Source organism: Eubalaena glacialis, chromosome 13 (genome assembly GCF_028564815.1).
Source record: "Eubalaena glacialis isolate mEubGla1 chromosome 13, mEubGla1.1.hap2.+ XY, whole genome shotgun sequence".
Taxonomy (NCBI): Eukaryota; Metazoa; Chordata; class Mammalia; order Artiodactyla; family Balaenidae; genus Eubalaena; species Eubalaena glacialis.
In genome coordinates, this window is record NC_083728.1 from 56,779,952 (window position 1) to 56,796,466 (window position 16,515).

The window sequence follows — 16,515 nt, forward strand, 5'->3', positions numbered from 1 at the left end:
TCAAGCTCAGCCCGCCTGACAGTGACAAGAGAGGACCTGTACCCCCACCTGCACCACCAGCCAGAGCTCACAGGTGGAGCCTGTGGTCCAGGACCAGGGAGACCGAGGGGCTGCGACACGAGAAGGACAAGCCCCGAGGCAGGGAGCTGTGGGCGCAGCCCTCCCTCTGTGCAAGCCTCTCCCCAGAGGGACATGGCGACGCTGGGACCCCCATATATGCTGTGGGTCCAGGCCCCCCACACCGCAGGCGCGATGGAAGGCCAGGCTCCTCAGCGCTCCTGCTGGGCCAGGCCTGAGGCCCGGGCATCAGGAAGGCCTGTGCAGCCACTTTTGTTAATTCGTCCCTGGGCCCAGGGTGGCATAGGATTCAGCGGGCGGGGGAAAGACCCTTGTAGGGAATTCACCGCTTAAGTAAGCGCGGCCTTGAAGCATTTACGCGCGTGAGAGCGAAGCCGGTCCAAAGAGACACGGCATTACCGAGGGGGGTTCTGTTAAAACCACACCACCCTCGGGAAACATCCAAACAGGCAGCTCCACGGAGACATAGCCAGGCTAGTGGGTGCCAGGGCTGGGGAGGGGAGACCACTGATGGGCACGGGTTTCTGTCCGAGGTGATGGAAATGTTCTGGAACCAGACAGAGTTGATGGTTGCACAACACTGTGGTGCACCAAATGCCACGGACCTGTGACTTTCGGATGGTTAAAATGGCAAATTTACATTATGGGTATTTTACAATTAAACAAACCTCACTGCCCATAGCCATCATCTGTGGAGGCTGCTGGGGACCAGGCTGGCTCTGGGACGAGACACCTGGCAGGAGCTGCGCCAGCCGTGCAGGCCCCTCCCCCAGAGCAGCCTGGGGACCAGACGGGCTGCTGGAGGGGCTGAGGGTGATGTGCTCGAATGGAGCCTCGGTCTCCCCTCCTGACCTGTAAAGGGGGCGACGAGGTCCACCATGCGGGCACTTTACAGACAGGGCCGAGACCCCCGCCCCAGCAGCGGCTGCGGGGTTACCTTGCCACCGGGGGTCCTCGCCCAGGATCTTCTCCATCAGGGCTTGGCTGGCCAAGACCCCAGGTTGCAGATCAGGGACGCCATCCCCAGCACTGAGCTGGCCGTTCTGCAGGGCTTCCTGGGCCTGCAGCTCCCTGCAACCAAACGGCACGTGGTCACGGTGCTGCAGCCTGTCCGAAGCCTCCGACGGCGAGACAGCCACCGGCTTCTGTCATCTTATGAAGCCGCCTACGTGAGGGTTCAGGACGTGCAGCCCACGGCCTTGGGGCCCCCGTCCCAGGATGACAGTCTTGGCCCAAATCCCAAGAGCCTCAGAGCCGAGCGTGCGAGACGCCACAAGCTCCCCCGGGTCTGGGTCAGGAGGGAGGAGAAGGGTCACTTTCTCGTTAGGAGTAAAATCAAGGCCCAGAAAGAGCTGCTTGAGGCAGGCAATGCCCGAAACACAGGGAGGAGAGCGGCTCCCGGCAGGACGGCCACTCACCTGATGTCACACACGGGCGGCCGCAGGTCCAGGGGGCCGTGCGCGAAGGCGCAGTGCAGTCCGTTCTTCACGCAGTGGCCCCGGGCATCCGTCTCATGGATGCACGTGCCCGTCTTGTAGTAGCGCAGGTGATACTTGCGCTCCGTGTCCCCGGTCGTCCGGTGCAGGTACGGACATCTGGGAAGCAGAAGACGACACGCACCGTCTGGGCCCTGGGGCCACCACGGTGTCAACCTGCTCCCGGCAGCTGGTTCTTGTCTCCTTTTCCCAAACACCTGCTCTAGTCGGAGGATGAACAGCACTGGACAGAGCACCCGTCCCTGCTCCAGACCCTCCCCCACGGCACTCAGACCCCCACAAATCCCTCAATTACACATGGGAGAAAAATACAACACCCAAGTTACCCGAAAATCACCCTTCATAATCTTTTGAATAAAGTGGAAAACAAAGTTCCCCCATCAAGTAAGGGGCTGGCAGCCTCTCCCGTCCCCCGTCCAGGTGCTTTCAGGGACCCCTCGAGGGAGGTGGAGGAGCCTGGAAGGGCTGGAGGAGGACGCTGGGGGGAGACAGGCTGGGGAGAAGCAGCTGGGGGGAGGCACGGATGCGGCAGCATCCCACAGGCCACACAAAGGCCCGGAGCCACGCACTCCCAGGGAGAGCCACACGCGGCTCCCTGAGCAGCAAGGGTTAGGGTTAGGGTGAGGGCTCCCGCTGCAGGGAGGTGGCAGTGGCAGAGGTGGCATGGACGGTTCCAGCAGACATGGGGCAGGGAACTGAGCCCACCTCAAGGTCAGTCCCTCCAGACAAGAGCCAGAGACACAGAAGAATGGGAGGGGACACACAAAGGACTCTGAGCAGCCCCGGAGTGGCCCAAGGCCGAGGCAGAGCCATAGCTGCAAGTCCCCAGATCTAAAAACAAGGCCATCACCCCCAGAGATGGCTGGGGAGCACTGTGTGGGGCTTGGGAAAGGTCCACTCCCACCTCGCTGCCTGGCAGGCTGTGGACCTGGGTGCTGGGAGCACCTGTGGGGGTGGGGTGCTCCCCATGCAGAGCACAGATGGATGGACAAGACCAAAAGTAAAAGAAAAAATGACTTAGGGACCAACCAGTCTAAACCCCCGTCTGGTAAGATGAAGAAACAGAGGCTCAGAGTTCGGACAGCTCACCCCAGACCTTATGGAACACCCCGGGTGTGCAGGCCATAAGAGCGGGACAGAGAGGACGCCATGCCCCGGCAAGTTCCCGGGTCCCCTGGAGCCAACCAAGCAAAAGACAAATGCTGTGGGCCCAGAAGATCCAGATGCACTCCCGGAAGAGCTGGGGTCTCGAAGATACATGTGCCCCCACAATTACAGCAGCACGAGTCACAAGAGCTTAAAGCTGGAAATAACCCGAGTGTCCACCAACTGATGGATGGATGAACAAAACATGGTCCATCCAGACAGTGGAATGAGCACTGATACAGGCTACAGCAGGGATGAACCTTGAAAACATTCTGTTAAGTGAAAGAAGCCAGACACAAAAGGACAAATACTGTGTGGGTCCATTCCCATGAGGTCCCTAAAGCAGTCAAATTCATAGCAATAGAAAGTAGAGGGTGGGGGTAGGATAGGGAGGGTGGGAGGGAGGGAGATGCAAGAGGGAAGAGATATGGGGACATACGTATATGTATAACTGATTCACTTTGTTATAAAGCAGAAACTGACACACCATTGTAAAGCAATTATACTCTAATAAAGATGTTAAAAAAAAAAAGAAAGAAAAAAAGAAAGAGAAAAAAAATATATATCATGTACTACCTAAATCTTTTTATAGCATGCTGATGAAACAGAGAATAATATATTACTGTTTCAAAGAAGTTGTTTGAAAAAAATTATACTAAGCATTTTCTCATTTTTATTAAGTCAATAAATATGTATTAAATATGTGAGTATAATAAATAGAATAAAGAAAAAAAAAAAAAGGAAAGTAGAGGGTGGGTGCCAGGGGCTGGGGGAGGCAGAGGGGGAGTGACTGTGTAATGGGACAGAATTTCTGTCTGGGAGGAAGAATCTGGAAATAGATGGCAGTCATGGTTGTACAACACTGTGAATGTAATTAATGCCACTGAATCGCACATTTAAAAATGGTTAAGTGCACCACAACTACTGAGCCTGCGCTCTAGAGCCCGTGAGCCACAACTACTGAGCCCATGTGCCACAACTACTGAAGCCTGCATGCCTAGAGCCCATGCTCCGCAACAAGAGAAGTCACCGCAGTGAGAAGCCCCCGCTCGCCAGAACTAGTGAACGCCCGCACGCAGCGACGAAGACGCAACGCAGCCAAAAATAAATAAATTAATTAATTAATTTAAAAGATGGTTAAAATGGCAAACTTTATGGATGTTATCATAACTTTAAACAAAGCCCATTGGAGACAGAGAAGAGAGAGAGAGAGATGGTCTCTATGTGTTGAAATACACCACACTTACAGGGAAGCGTGTCACAGGTCATACCTGGATGGCCTGTGGCATTTCACAAACCGACACCTGAGTGACAGCACCCAGTTCAAGAGGACAGAACACAGCCAGCCCCTCGGGCCCCTCACATGGGCACGAGGTGTGGGGGATGACCACACTCTCTTGTGAGTGGCGGGAACTGAAAATGAGGCAATTCCTCCAGTTAACTCTGCACAAACACTTCTGGGGCAATCCCAGCTGTCGTTGCCAATCACCAAAGATCCGTGAGAAAAAGGAAAAGCGGAAGATGGAGAAAGCAGTTCACGAGACAAGCTGGTCCCCACCTTGTGAAAAGAGAAAAGAAAAAACTTAAAGAATTATGACTGTATTACATACAGACAAGAAAAAGGAAACACTGCCTGTGCAGACAGTGCTCTCTGTGCCCAAATAGGAGCTGTCTCCTTCGTGTTCTCAAAGATAAGTTCCAAGGAACATTTTCAGGACGTGTGAGTGAAAGTCACGTGTGAGTGACTTAGGATTTTTACTATATTAGGTTTTGATGCAGCCTTGATTAAAATCCCTCACTACAGAGTTACATCTTACGTTTTAAGCTCCTCCAAGAGCTCCTGTGCATCTCCTCACAAGCACTGGTGTGTAACTCAGTCTCTGGGTCCCCAGAGAGGTGAGGCTGTCATGGAACAGTCTCTGCCACACCGAGGAACCTGCTCTAGAACAAGGAACCCCTCCCACTTTTCACATTAATATATAGACTAATATCACTAACAAAGAAGGTGTAGAAATAGAGAGGCCAGGAACTCACAGAACAATGGGCTAGAGAAATAAACAAGGAACTTACAAAAGAGAAAATGCAAAGGGTCTGGACCACTGAGAGGCACTCATCTTGCTTCTGATGAGAGAAATGCACCTGGAGGCCCACATGTTCCCGGGCAAAACCCCAGGAGCAGGGCTATGGTAAAGCAACACTGCTGCTGGCAAGAATGCCAAGTGACAGGCACCAAGAGGACAGGTGCCATTACCCTCCGTCCCAGCAATCCCCAAAGACAGACTGGCACACAGAGATAAAAAGATGTTTTGTTCGTAATCACCAAGGGCTGGAGACAACCGAGTTGTGGGATAAACTTCAAGGCAGCTCAGCACAGCTTGGAGGAACGGGCAGTCTGTGTGGACGGCTTTGGAGGGGGCGCCAGGTGGTACCGTGAGGGAAAAGCACTAAGAAGACGGAGTGCAGGACTTCCCTGGTGTCACAGTGGTTAAGAATCCGCCTGCCAATGCAAGGGACATGGGTTTGAGCCCTGGTCCGGGAAGATCCCACATGCTGTGGAGCAACTAAGCCCGTGCGCCACAACTACTGAGCCTGCGCTCTAGACCCCACGAGCCACAACTACTGAAGCCCATGCGCCTAGAGCCTGTGCTCCGCAACAAGAGAAGCCACCGCAATAAGAAGCCCGCGCACCACAACGAAGAGTAGTCTTCGCTCGCCTCAACTAGAGAAAGCCTGCGCACAGCAACAAAGACCCAACACAGCCAAAAATAAAATTAAATAAATAAATAAATAAATTTATTTTAAAAGAAAAGGGAGTGTAGCACCCTATGGTTTACATCGGAAGGTGGGGGAGGGGAACAAGAATACAGATACGTCTGCTTGTATCAAAAATTATGGAAGGAGGAGCTATTGTTTCATGGGGACAGAGTTTCAGTTTGAAGATGGAAAAGTTCTGGAGGTGGATGGTGGTGATGGCTGCACAACACTGCAAATAAACTTAACTCCACTAAACTGTACAGTTAAAAAAGCTAAGATGATAAATTTAATGTTATGTATGTTTTACTACAATAAAAAATAAAATAAAATGACTTTAATAGGAAAATGTCCATTTTGCAAAAACAGTTCCAATCTTCAGAAACACTCACAATCTACTATAAGTTAAAGCAAAAGAATTCCAGAGTCTGGGGAGAGGGGGACCAGCACATCAGAGCCAAGGCACTGCCTGTTGGTTTATCTACGGAACCCAGTCCGCATAGCCGTGCTGAAGCAGGACCACACGGACCACAGGCATCGCCGATGCGCTAACTGCAGGGTGTGGCAAAGGCTGCATGCACCCCCACAGCTCCGGGGAGTGAATGTGGTGGGCGACACCTCCATTTCCCCACGTTCCCTAATGGTCCCTCAGGTCAGCTCTAAGCATCATTTCGTTTCCTTGCCAGTACCATCATTGCGGCAACCAGAGCCCGGCCAAGGTTCCCCCTCTCGCCAGCACTGAGCACCAAACAGGCACTATTATTTCATTAGGGGCATGTCACCTCTGATTATTACATGACTTCAAAGCATAAGCTAAGATTAAAATATTGGAGGACATTTAAGGAAAAGAAAATGGCTTCACCTAAGAACATCTAAGAGGCAAAAGGGAAAACCTTAGAGAAAACACAATGGCAGAATGTAGACCCTCACTGAAGCGGGGAAGAGGCTGGGGGGAACCCCAGGGGTCAGCCCAATACCGCGTGCAGATGCTTCCTCGCCACAGGAGTTCACTCATCCATCCCGGGGTCCACTGACAGCCCTGCAGCACCTGTAATGTGGTTCGGTTCCACAGCCTGTCAAATTCAGGGTGGCACCCGTGGTTCTCAAAACCATCCATGACAATTAGTGACCCAATCAGTGTAATTAAAACAAGGCTCCATGGATGGTGTGATGCACCAGTACATGCCAGACACAGGTCTGCCATGATGCTCTGGAACCACTGAAACTAGGAGGGAGGGGTAAGGAGGAACACGGCAGGGGCTCGAGGCTGCTGCCTGTGTCTCCAGGAGAGCCAGAAATCATCCCCTTCCTTCCCGCAACTCACCCAAAACAAAGGTGGACCCACAAACTCAGTTCCACTATACATCAACATTGGTCAGCAAGCCAGGCTGGAGTGCATCACAACCACCTGGATGGTCTGCTAACCCCAGACCATCTGATCTCGGCGGGAACCTTGGGTAGAAACTGCCGGCAAGTTCCCAGGTGATGCTGCTGCTGCTGATCTGGGGGCCGCACTGGGAGAACCACTGGGCTGAGACGGACACTCAAGTACAACATGATTCTCTCCTAGTCCTCAGGGAGTTCAGGCATAGGTGGGGACCAGAATACAGCACAGAAATAACTGAGGTGTGAACTGGACCAGAACCGAGCAGCAGATATGGAAAGTGAGTGGCAGCAGAAAAATGGGAAAAGGAAGACCTGTGTGCCACAGACAACTGGGGATGGCGAAAAGGTGGGGCTTGTGGGGAGAAGCTTGAGTGTCCCCCTCTTCTCTGACACTAGGGGTGGGGGGGTTGCCAGTTAACCCCATGTGGACCACACACCCATCCATTCAGCCCGGCACCCCCAGCCTCTGGCTTCCAAGGGCTGCCCTGGACTCTCGAGCCAGGCCAGCGACCCCTCATTAATCCCTAACATGGACCATCAGCTCGGCAACAAGTCCACCGCCCTCCTCTATGCCCAAAAAGCTGCCACCCTCTCCGAGAAACCTGTCTCTGCCGAGGCCGTCTCCCCACTCGCCTCCAAGGAGCAACAGAGCTCCCTGTGCCAGGCGCTCCCTCCCAGTCACCTCCTCATCCCTGGCCCTTCAATCAAAGCAGGAGGGCCTGAAATGCTACAATCACTCTCACGTTCTTCTGCTTCTTCTACCTACTGGTCTCTGACAGGTCCAACTCAGTCACCTAATTGTAATTTCTTTCCTTAGGTTGGCTGATTTGTAAAGCCTGTGTCTTCCTCTAGACTGTTAAGTAGCTCCCTGACTCCTAAATATTATGTTCTAACGTGGCCTACCCTTGGCTTTCACCTCACCCCAAATGCCCAAGCAGAGTTCACTTATATGGTCAGTTTAAACAGCAACAGTTTATAACCATCCTGAAGTGAACGGACTTTCACCTAAGCCTTAGGTCCTAGGACACCTGACTTTTTAAAATTAAACATTGCAGGAGCGTCTCTCAACAGACAAGTCAGACTAAGGACAAGTATGACACAGCAGGCACACCAAGACTTGGGCATGTAGAAAAGTTTCTGTACATCAGCAAGCTCCCGCAGTGCCCAGATTCACGGGTGGGAGGTCCCAGGCAACGTGCAGTGAGGAGGGAGGGAGCTGTGGGGAGAAGTGCCGGGCCTGCCAGGTGAAAACATGGTAGGGAGCCCTACCAACAACAAGGCAGATCTCTAGAGCCAATCTGGAAAGTTATAGCACAGTAATGGGGCAGGCTCACTTCTTATTAAAACCAAGAAAACCTATAAAATGTGGGGTCTGGAGGGCCGCCTCCAGGGACTGCCTGCTTGTGGCAGAAGGAGGGTTATCAGCAAAGAGGATGGTCACTTTGTACTCCGTATAGTTGGGGACTGCTTGTATTGTCTGCCAATGAAAATGTTCCCCTGGAGGGGCCCCTCAGACCCCTGGAAGGGCCTTTGCTTTTTATGCGTCAGAACCTACCTCTGTAAACGCACCTGACATGCATTTACAAGCACAAAACGGACACATGGTCTCCTGGGAGGGGAAGCACACCTAGGTTCCAGGTGGGAAGACCCGCCCTGACTGTCTACGGTCCTGCGCAGCGAACAGGACTAGCTGGGGGGCTGGGGCCGTCCACACCCACTGCCTCTCTCAGAGCAGCTTTCAGGATGTGACTGGACCGCGACAAACCTCCGGCCAAGCTTCGCTCCGGCAAGCGAGCGTCGCTTTGTTCAAAATCCCAGCCTGAGAAATACCTGCGACGGATCCGCACGGGTGGGAACAGCGACCCTGTGGGGTGGGCCCTGTGGGGTGGGCCTGGGCCCGCCCCCGCCCCCGCCCCCGCCCCCGCCCTCGCCCTCGCCCTCAAGCTCGGAGGCAGCGCCCGCTCGGCCGACTCGCTCTTGGCCGACTACAGAGGGCGCACAGCGAGCTGCAGACCCAGGCGGTCCAGCCGCGCCGCGGGGAGGCCAGTTCCCACGGGGGCGGGGCGGGGCTCACGTGACCTAGACGGCCAATCGAGGCCCGCGCCGGGGAAGGGGCGTGCCCGCCAGAACAAAGGACGCCGCGAAAGGGAGGACCTGGGGCGCTAGCCCTGAGGGGCCTTCCCGGCCACAGGGTGCCCGCCGGCGGAGGGTGACAGCGGGGGTGGGGGTGGTGGGGGGATGTGGCGGACGGGGAGGGGCCACGGAAGGAGGGGTGACAGAGAGAGGGGGAGGGTGACTGCCCACGGAGGAAAAGGGGTAACAGAGGGGGTGCCCATGGGGAGGAGGAGATGAGGGGGCTACCCAGAGATGACAGATGGAGTACTCACAGGGGGTGGAGATGACAGATGGGGAGGGGTCACTGGGAGGAGGGTGACAGCGAGAGGGGAAGGCTGACGGACTACCCGCCAATGAAAAGGGGTGACAGCGGGGGTGTGACAGCGAGGGAGGAGAGTGCCTGCAAATGAAAGGGGGTGACAGAAGGGGAGGGGGCCCCAGGAGGAGAGGTGACAGCAAGGGGGGAGAATGACCACCTGCCTAGGACAGGAGTTGACATCAGGGGTTGCCTCTTGGGGATCCCACCCTCCTGCCCACGGCTCAGCCCCACAGCGCCCCCATCAAGCTCCAAGAACTTGGATGCTTATGTCACGTGATATTGGCTGAAGGGTCTTTGGTCTCTGATACATATTCATGATTTACAATAACAGGTTGGTAGTACATATGCCCAAAATAGACATTTCAAGAACCAATGAACTGAAATAAAAGGAAAGCCCTTTCCTCGCTCTGAAAAGTAGTATCTATTTACAGATTCCATGGCAACCCTGCATGAGCTAGAATATGTAATTCAACAGGACAAACTCTGGGAAAGTCTATCTCCCGTGGAATGAGTGGTAATTACTAAGGAGAGATTCTCAGGGGAGATGTCTGGCCTGTCAAACACTTCCTATGGGGCTGAAGCAAGTCATCTCATGTGCTCACTTAAAGTCACAAACAAAATCTTTAATAAGACACGTGTACTTTCATAATATGTGTACATGTACACAGGATGCACCCAAAACAGTATCAAACAACCATCTTAGTCCCATTCTTCTTCTCAATGATAACCTGCTAACTTGCATGCTATTTGGGCTATATGTTAATTTTTTTTTTTTTTTTTTTTTTTGGCTGCACCATGCGGCTTGTGGGATCTTATTTCCCCCACCAGGGATTGAACCTGGGCCCTCAGCAGTGAAAGCTGGGAGTCCTAACCACTGGACCGCCAGGGAATTCCCCATGTTAATGTTTTTGCAATAAATAATTGTAATATTTAATTAATATTTGAGTCCAGCTTAAAATGACCATCCACAGGTAGGTGTCCACTGCAGCACTCTTCATTCCATAGGAACTGGACCCCACCCTGGATGTCCAGCAATGTGGCCAAATCCATACCAGGACATTCAGACTCCGGAACCCAAAACAGCTGTTAAAATATGCTTTCTTTCTGGCACAGTGGTTAAGAATATGCCTGCCAATGCAAAGGACACGGGTTCGAGCCCTGGTCTGGGAAGATCCCATATGCTGGGGAGCAACTAAGCCCGTGCACCACAACTACTGAGCCTGCGCTCTAGAGCCCACGAGCCACAACTACTGAGACTGCGTGCCACAACTACTGAAGCCCACGCGTCTAGAGCCCATGCTCCACAACAAGAGAAGCCACCACAATGAGAAGCCCACGCACCACAACAAAGAGTAGCCCCCGCTCTCTGCAACTAAAGAAAGCCCTCACGCAGCAACGAAGACCGAAAGCAGCCAAAAATAAAATTAATTAATTAATTAAAAAAATATATATGCTTTCTTTTCATGCATTAAAAGCATCACCAGTGAGGGGACTTCCCTGGCAGCCCAGTGGTTAAGAATCTATGCTTCTACTGCAGTGGGTGCAGATTCGATCCCTCATGGGGGAACTAAGATCCCACATGCAATGCGGTGCAGCCAAAAAAAAAAAAAAAGCTTCACCAGTGAATACTGCCAAATAGTCCAAATAGTCCCCCATCCTGGACTCTGGAATGGGGTCAGACATGCTAGGTGACTGGATCCCTGCACCAGGGTCTCAGCAGTGGCCCCTGGGGGCAACTCAGGACTTAAGATCCAGAGAGGTGACTGACGTGGCCAAGGGAAATGAGGGACCGGAGGCCAAGCCTTAGCTAGACAAAAATATCTCTCTTCTGCAGACTCATTTGCAGGAAACAGTAGCTCAAGATGCATTTAAATAATGCACTTTTAAAACTTCACAAAAGTATAATACCATCTTAACCAAAGTGGAGCTGGCTACATTATTTCCACAGGCTCCAGGCTGCCTTAACAACAACCCTATTTAACTATCTGCTGTTCAATTAAAAACTTTTCAGGAAATATATAAAGCTTTTAAGATGATCACCATAGGTCAAAAGTTTACTCCCTGACCTAAGCATTTTTGAAAATGAAGAACATATTCACATGGGTCTCCCTGTGCAGCAGCGTGAAAGTTGTCTTTAAAAGGGACCATACCTGGAGAACCACCTCCCTTCAGAGGGTCAGGGGATGAAGCCTACAGCGCCTCCCCCAGATCAGACCAGGATCCAACAGAAGCTGAACAAGCTGCTCTTTCCAAGAGGCCCTGGGGCACAGCGCCACCACCTCACCTCCAGGTGGGAATGGACAGGTTCTTCTCCTCAAACGGCCCACAGGAAAAAAGCAAGACCTCCCTCTACCAATCTCTGCCAGTTATATGAATGTACAATCTGACTTGTACTTTCCGTGTTTTCCTATTCTACATATTTCAAAATGAAGACATCTGTTCATAACACCATTAGGAAACTTGTGGAAAAAAAAAAGGCAACCAAAACAAAACCTTGATTTCCTAAACTTTAAAAGTCCTACACAAATAACTTTCTTATCAATTTTTTTAAAAATAAACATATAAACAGCAAGAAAGGAACCATTCCAGAAACATTTGCACAATGTGAGCAAACCTTCTAACAAGCTCTCTGACCAAAAAGCAACTGACAACTACAAAATAGTCCTAAACTCAAAAGGTTTACCTCATAAGGGTTGGTTCTAATGCAGGGAATTTACAGAACTGGGTGGCAGTCAAAAGTGGGAAGTGCAGCAAAATCGGTTTGTTCCGTACAGGGATATCCCCCAGCCAGATGCGGTTCTTCCCGCACTGGCCGAGAAATAGGGAAATGTCCCCACCAAGACCAGCCGTCAAGGGAAAACTTCAGAGTGAAGTCTGGGCCCTGCAGGTTCCAGGTGCTGGAAAGCCCTGGTCCGCCACCCACCCAGGTGTGGGGGCCACGCTGCCCCGCGCGGCCGCGCACACTCACTCGTCGCCGTCGGGGCACAAGCCGCTGGCCTCGTCGTACTTGGAGCAGTACACGTCCGGGCTGTAGTTAAAAGTGCCGTCGCGCCTGCGGAGCGGTCTGCGCCGACGCTGATTTAGGAAATGCCAATGGAAACAGGTAAATGGCCTGTGCTGGGTGCACTTGTGCTGCACAAACAGGGAGCACTGCTCTGTCCTAAACTCCTTTAGATACCTAAAAAGACAAACAGCGTTGGGGTCGCTTCCGTTGCCACCGCCGCCGGCGGGCGGCCCGAGGACTCGTGGGCAGGGGTCAGATCCCGTGCGCCCGAGGGCCCCGACCCCAGGCGCGATTCCCCACTCTGCCGACCCCCTTCCCGCCTCCCCCGGCCCAGGCGCGTTTCTCAGACCCCAGGCACGATCCCACAACCCCGACCCCAGATGCGACCTTCGACCCCAGGTGCAAACCCCCATCCTCTATCCCAGGCACGGTCCCAGATTCCAGGTGCGACCCCGGACCCCAGGCGCAGCCCATCTCCAATCGCAGGCACAATCCCCTAACCCAGGCGAAACCCCCCATCCCCGACCCCAGGTGCGACCCCCGACCCCAGGCGCCGCTGTCCATCCCAGACCCCAGGTGTGATCCCCAACCTCAGGTGCAACCTCTCACTCCGAGTTCAGACACCCTCCCCCCCCCGCCCCCGCAAGCCCAGTCGCGTTCCTCGGGTCCCAGGAATGGTTTGCCAATCCCTGACACGGTCCCCGACCCCAGGCGCGACCCCGCAGAATCCAGACGCGGACTCCTGGCCCCAGGCGCAGCACCCCCCCCATCTCCGATCTCAGGCGTGACACCCACTCCGACTCCAGACGATCCCTGACGGCCTCCCCCACCCGGAGCCCGGGCGAGTTCCCGGACCTCAGGCGCGATCCCTCAGACCCCATGCACAGCCTCCTCATGCAAATCACAGACGCGACCCCCAATTTCAGGTGCGATACCGCGACTCCAGGAGTGCCCGGGTCCCCAAGACCCGGTACCATCCCTGACCCCAGGAGGAGGCAGCCGGAGTCCAGATGGCCGCCCTCCGCCCGAGCCCAGGCGCGGTCCCCAATCCCCGACTACAGGCGCATTCTCGGCGGCCCCCGACCCACGACCCCAGGCGCTGTTCCCCGATCCCCAACCCAGGCGCGTGGACCCCCGACCTCGTCCTCCAGCCCCCAAGCCCAGGTGCCACCCCAGACCCTGGGCGCCGCCTCCTGAGCTCAGGCGGCGGTAGCCGAGTAGGATGGTGGTCCACCAGCCCAGAGTCCAGGCGCGGCGCGGAGGCTGGGGGGCCGGCTGGCCAGGGGGCTGCAAGGGAGAGGCAGGGGGCGGGGGGAACGGGGAGAGGGGCGGTGCGGGGCCCCAGGCCGCACCCGGAGGCAGCTCCCAGGCCCAGGGGCGCGGGGGCGCGGGCCGGGGGCGCGCGGGGCCGCCCCCTGCCCCGCCCCAGCCCCCGCCGCGGCCGGCCCGGGCACTGACCTGTAGTGGGTCGGCTTCTCGGTCTGCGGGGGGGACCCGCTCAACGCCGCCGCCGCCGCTTTCGAAACCGACGGCATTTTCAGTCAAAACAATGCAGCGCGCATGCGCTGCGCGGGCCCGCCCCCGCCCCTCCGGATCTCCCCCCTCGTGGAGCCCACCCGCGCCCCCCGCCGGGACGGCCACGCCCCCGCCACGCCCCCATCCGGCGCCCGGCGCAGTACCGGAGGCCCAGTGAACTTCCCAGCACCAGGCGCCCAGCGGGGACCCGCGCGCACCCCAGACCACGCCATGCCCCGAGCCCGCCGCCTCGGCCGGACACCTCCACCCACCGTGCCCCACCGGCGTCCACGTTCACAGCCCATCTTGCACTTGCTTGGTCCCGTTCCCGCTGCCGCCTTCAACCCACCACGGCTGCCCCACGCGCTCTGAACGCCCTGACAGCGCCCTGAGCAGCTCCAGGCTCCGAGACGGAGCCGACAGGTCCCAAGTAGAGACAGCGCGCCCAGGCTGCTCACACTCGTCTTCATTCGTTCTATGACCCCCGGGTTGGGTGCTGAGACCGCAAAGAGTGGCTCCAGTTGCTTAGGGCTTGGTGTGGGGGAGAGAGGGGGAAAGGAGGCCTGACTGCTCATGGGTAGCGGGTTTCTTTTACACACATGCCCTAAAATTACATCGTGGTAATGGTTGCCCCTGCGAATACACTAAAAAATCAATTGTATACTTTAAATGGGTGAATTGAATAATATGTGAACTACGTATCAATAGAGCTGATTTTTAAAAAAGAATCCAAAGGCTCGAGGTCAAGGGAGAGACAGACAGACAGACACACACACACACACACACGCCCTCTTCACCAACAGGGTGGGCGGGGATGCACAGAGGGTGGGCCACCCCCGGTAAGCCCTACCACTCAGGGCCCCAGCTCATCTGGCCCTGGAGGAGGAAGCAGGGTGTGCATTTCGGGAGGGAGAACCCAGGCCCAAAGTACATTGTTTTGTAAATATATAGCATGAAACTTTTTTTTTTGGCCGGGCCGCGCGGTTTGAGATCTCAGAGTCCTAACCACTGGACCGCCAGAGAATTCCTGAGAAGTTATTTAAAATTTTCAACCTCGCTAGTAATTTGTTTTAATGCAAATTAAAACAAGGAAGAACCCATGGAGCAGGCAGACTTTTTGTTGTTCTGAACAGCAACCCACAATGCTGGTGACCTGCAGCAAGAAAAGCCCTTAAAGGAAGTGTGGCTGGGAGGACGAATGGGTACTGACCTTTATGGAAAATAATCTGTTCCATTTCTAGAAACTCCAACCTAAAAAAGAATGAGATTCAGACAAAGATGTACAAAGATAATTATCAAAGTTATTTGGCAAAAACTTAAAGAGCACCTCACAGAGAATGACAATGCTTCCTGAGAATTGTTAATGACAAGAAAAATGCTCCTACTTAAGTGACAAAACAAAGCAAGATACTGCAGTTCCATACATTTGTTCCCAAGCATGTAAGTTTTTGGGTTTTTTTTAAACACAAGTAATACAGTAAAATAAGCCATCACTCGCTGGTGGGATGAATGACTACCTTCTTTATATGTTCACATTGTCTAAAGGAATTACTACCTCTACAAACATTACATTTAAACCTGGAAATTAAAATAGCAAAAAATCAACATGATATTTTTGAAGAAAATCAAGCAGAAGAATGAAACAAGGCCCATGAATTCTTTGGAGGAGGACTAAACAGATCTTGAAGACTGCCAGGATGCAGGGAATGAGAAAGAAGTTCAGGATATTTCCAAAGTCCCGAGCTGGGAGGGATACAGAGCAAAGAAACAGGTTTGTGGAGAGCTGAACTCTGTTTTGGACCTAAGGAGCTTGAGGAACCTGTAAAGTCCAGTAGAGAAGTATAGAGAGCCACCTCGAGCTTAAAAAAGGAAGTTGGGGGCTCAAGATAAAGAAATTTGGGGATCTTTGCTGTAGAGGTGGGAGAAAAGATGCCTACCCAAGAGGCACCTCCTTGAAGAGAGCAAAGAGAACTGTGACAGGCTGTAAAGATTGTCATTTTTCATGCTTTTGAAGAATGTCCTTAAAAGGCTGGGGTAGTACCCAGACGTTAAAATACCCTCAGCAGCTCGGAAGATATGAGGCCATCGACTTAGGTAACCTCTTTTCCTTGGATTTTTTAAAATACAGTTTTCTCCATCTTCTGCCCAACAGTACTCACAGCAGTTACCTCTAGGTGGTGGGATTATTACTGTTTCTGATTCTCTACCTTTTGTTTATTACACTGTTTAATTTTTCCAGATAAATCATATTGCTTTGGTCATGTAAAAGTTATTTTTAATTAAAACAAAATTTCTTCTCGTTAGTTCTGACTTTTTTTCCTGCAGGAGCTAGTGAGAGTAAAGTCAGGGTTCAGGTTTGAATGACTGTTGCTCAAATAAAATGGTTCACAACCAAGTAGGTCACAACCACACCAGGTCAGAGAAAGGACATCTTAGTTCTTTGCTCCCAGTGGAACTAACGATGTAGCCTGAGCCATGATTAGGTGAATCCTTCTGAATCTTGGTCTCTTCGTCTTTAAAAAAAATGAATATACTTGTCTTAGCACCACTTCCCTGACAAGCATAATTTACCAAGGCGGGCCAGACCTTGGCCAAGGCCTTGTGAGAAGCCAGTACACTGCCATACAGTCAGTGGTCTTCAACCATCCTAGTGAGAGAAATTTCCAGTTAACTTTGGCACCAAAGATATGCCAAGATAAAACGTT

At 53.2% G+C, this 16,515-nt stretch overlaps 1 protein-coding gene across 5 annotated transcripts in view; it reads right to left on the reverse strand.

Moving 5' to 3' along the window:
- The window catches only part of UNKL (unk like zinc finger), a 45,010-nt gene extending 31,175 nt beyond the window's left edge, over positions 1 to 13,835 (reverse strand). For 4 of the 5 annotated variants that reach the window (XM_061209494.1, XM_061209496.1, XM_061209493.1 and 1 more), the window contains exons 1-4: positions 13,754 to 13,835; positions 12,260 to 12,469; positions 1,497 to 1,673; positions 1,016 to 1,149 (exon numbers count right to left, since the gene is read on the reverse strand). In XM_061209494.1, the coding sequence (XP_061065477.1) occupies positions 1,016 to 1,149; positions 1,497 to 1,673; positions 12,260 to 12,469; positions 13,754 to 13,830 (598 nt within the window). In that variant the 5' untranslated portion in view covers positions 13,831 to 13,835. The remainder of the gene's footprint in view (positions 1 to 1,015; positions 1,150 to 1,496; positions 1,674 to 12,259; positions 12,470 to 13,753) is intronic. The other variant, XM_061209497.1, reaches the window with a different exon arrangement.
- Positions 13,836 to 16,515: the final 2,680 nt, after the last annotated feature.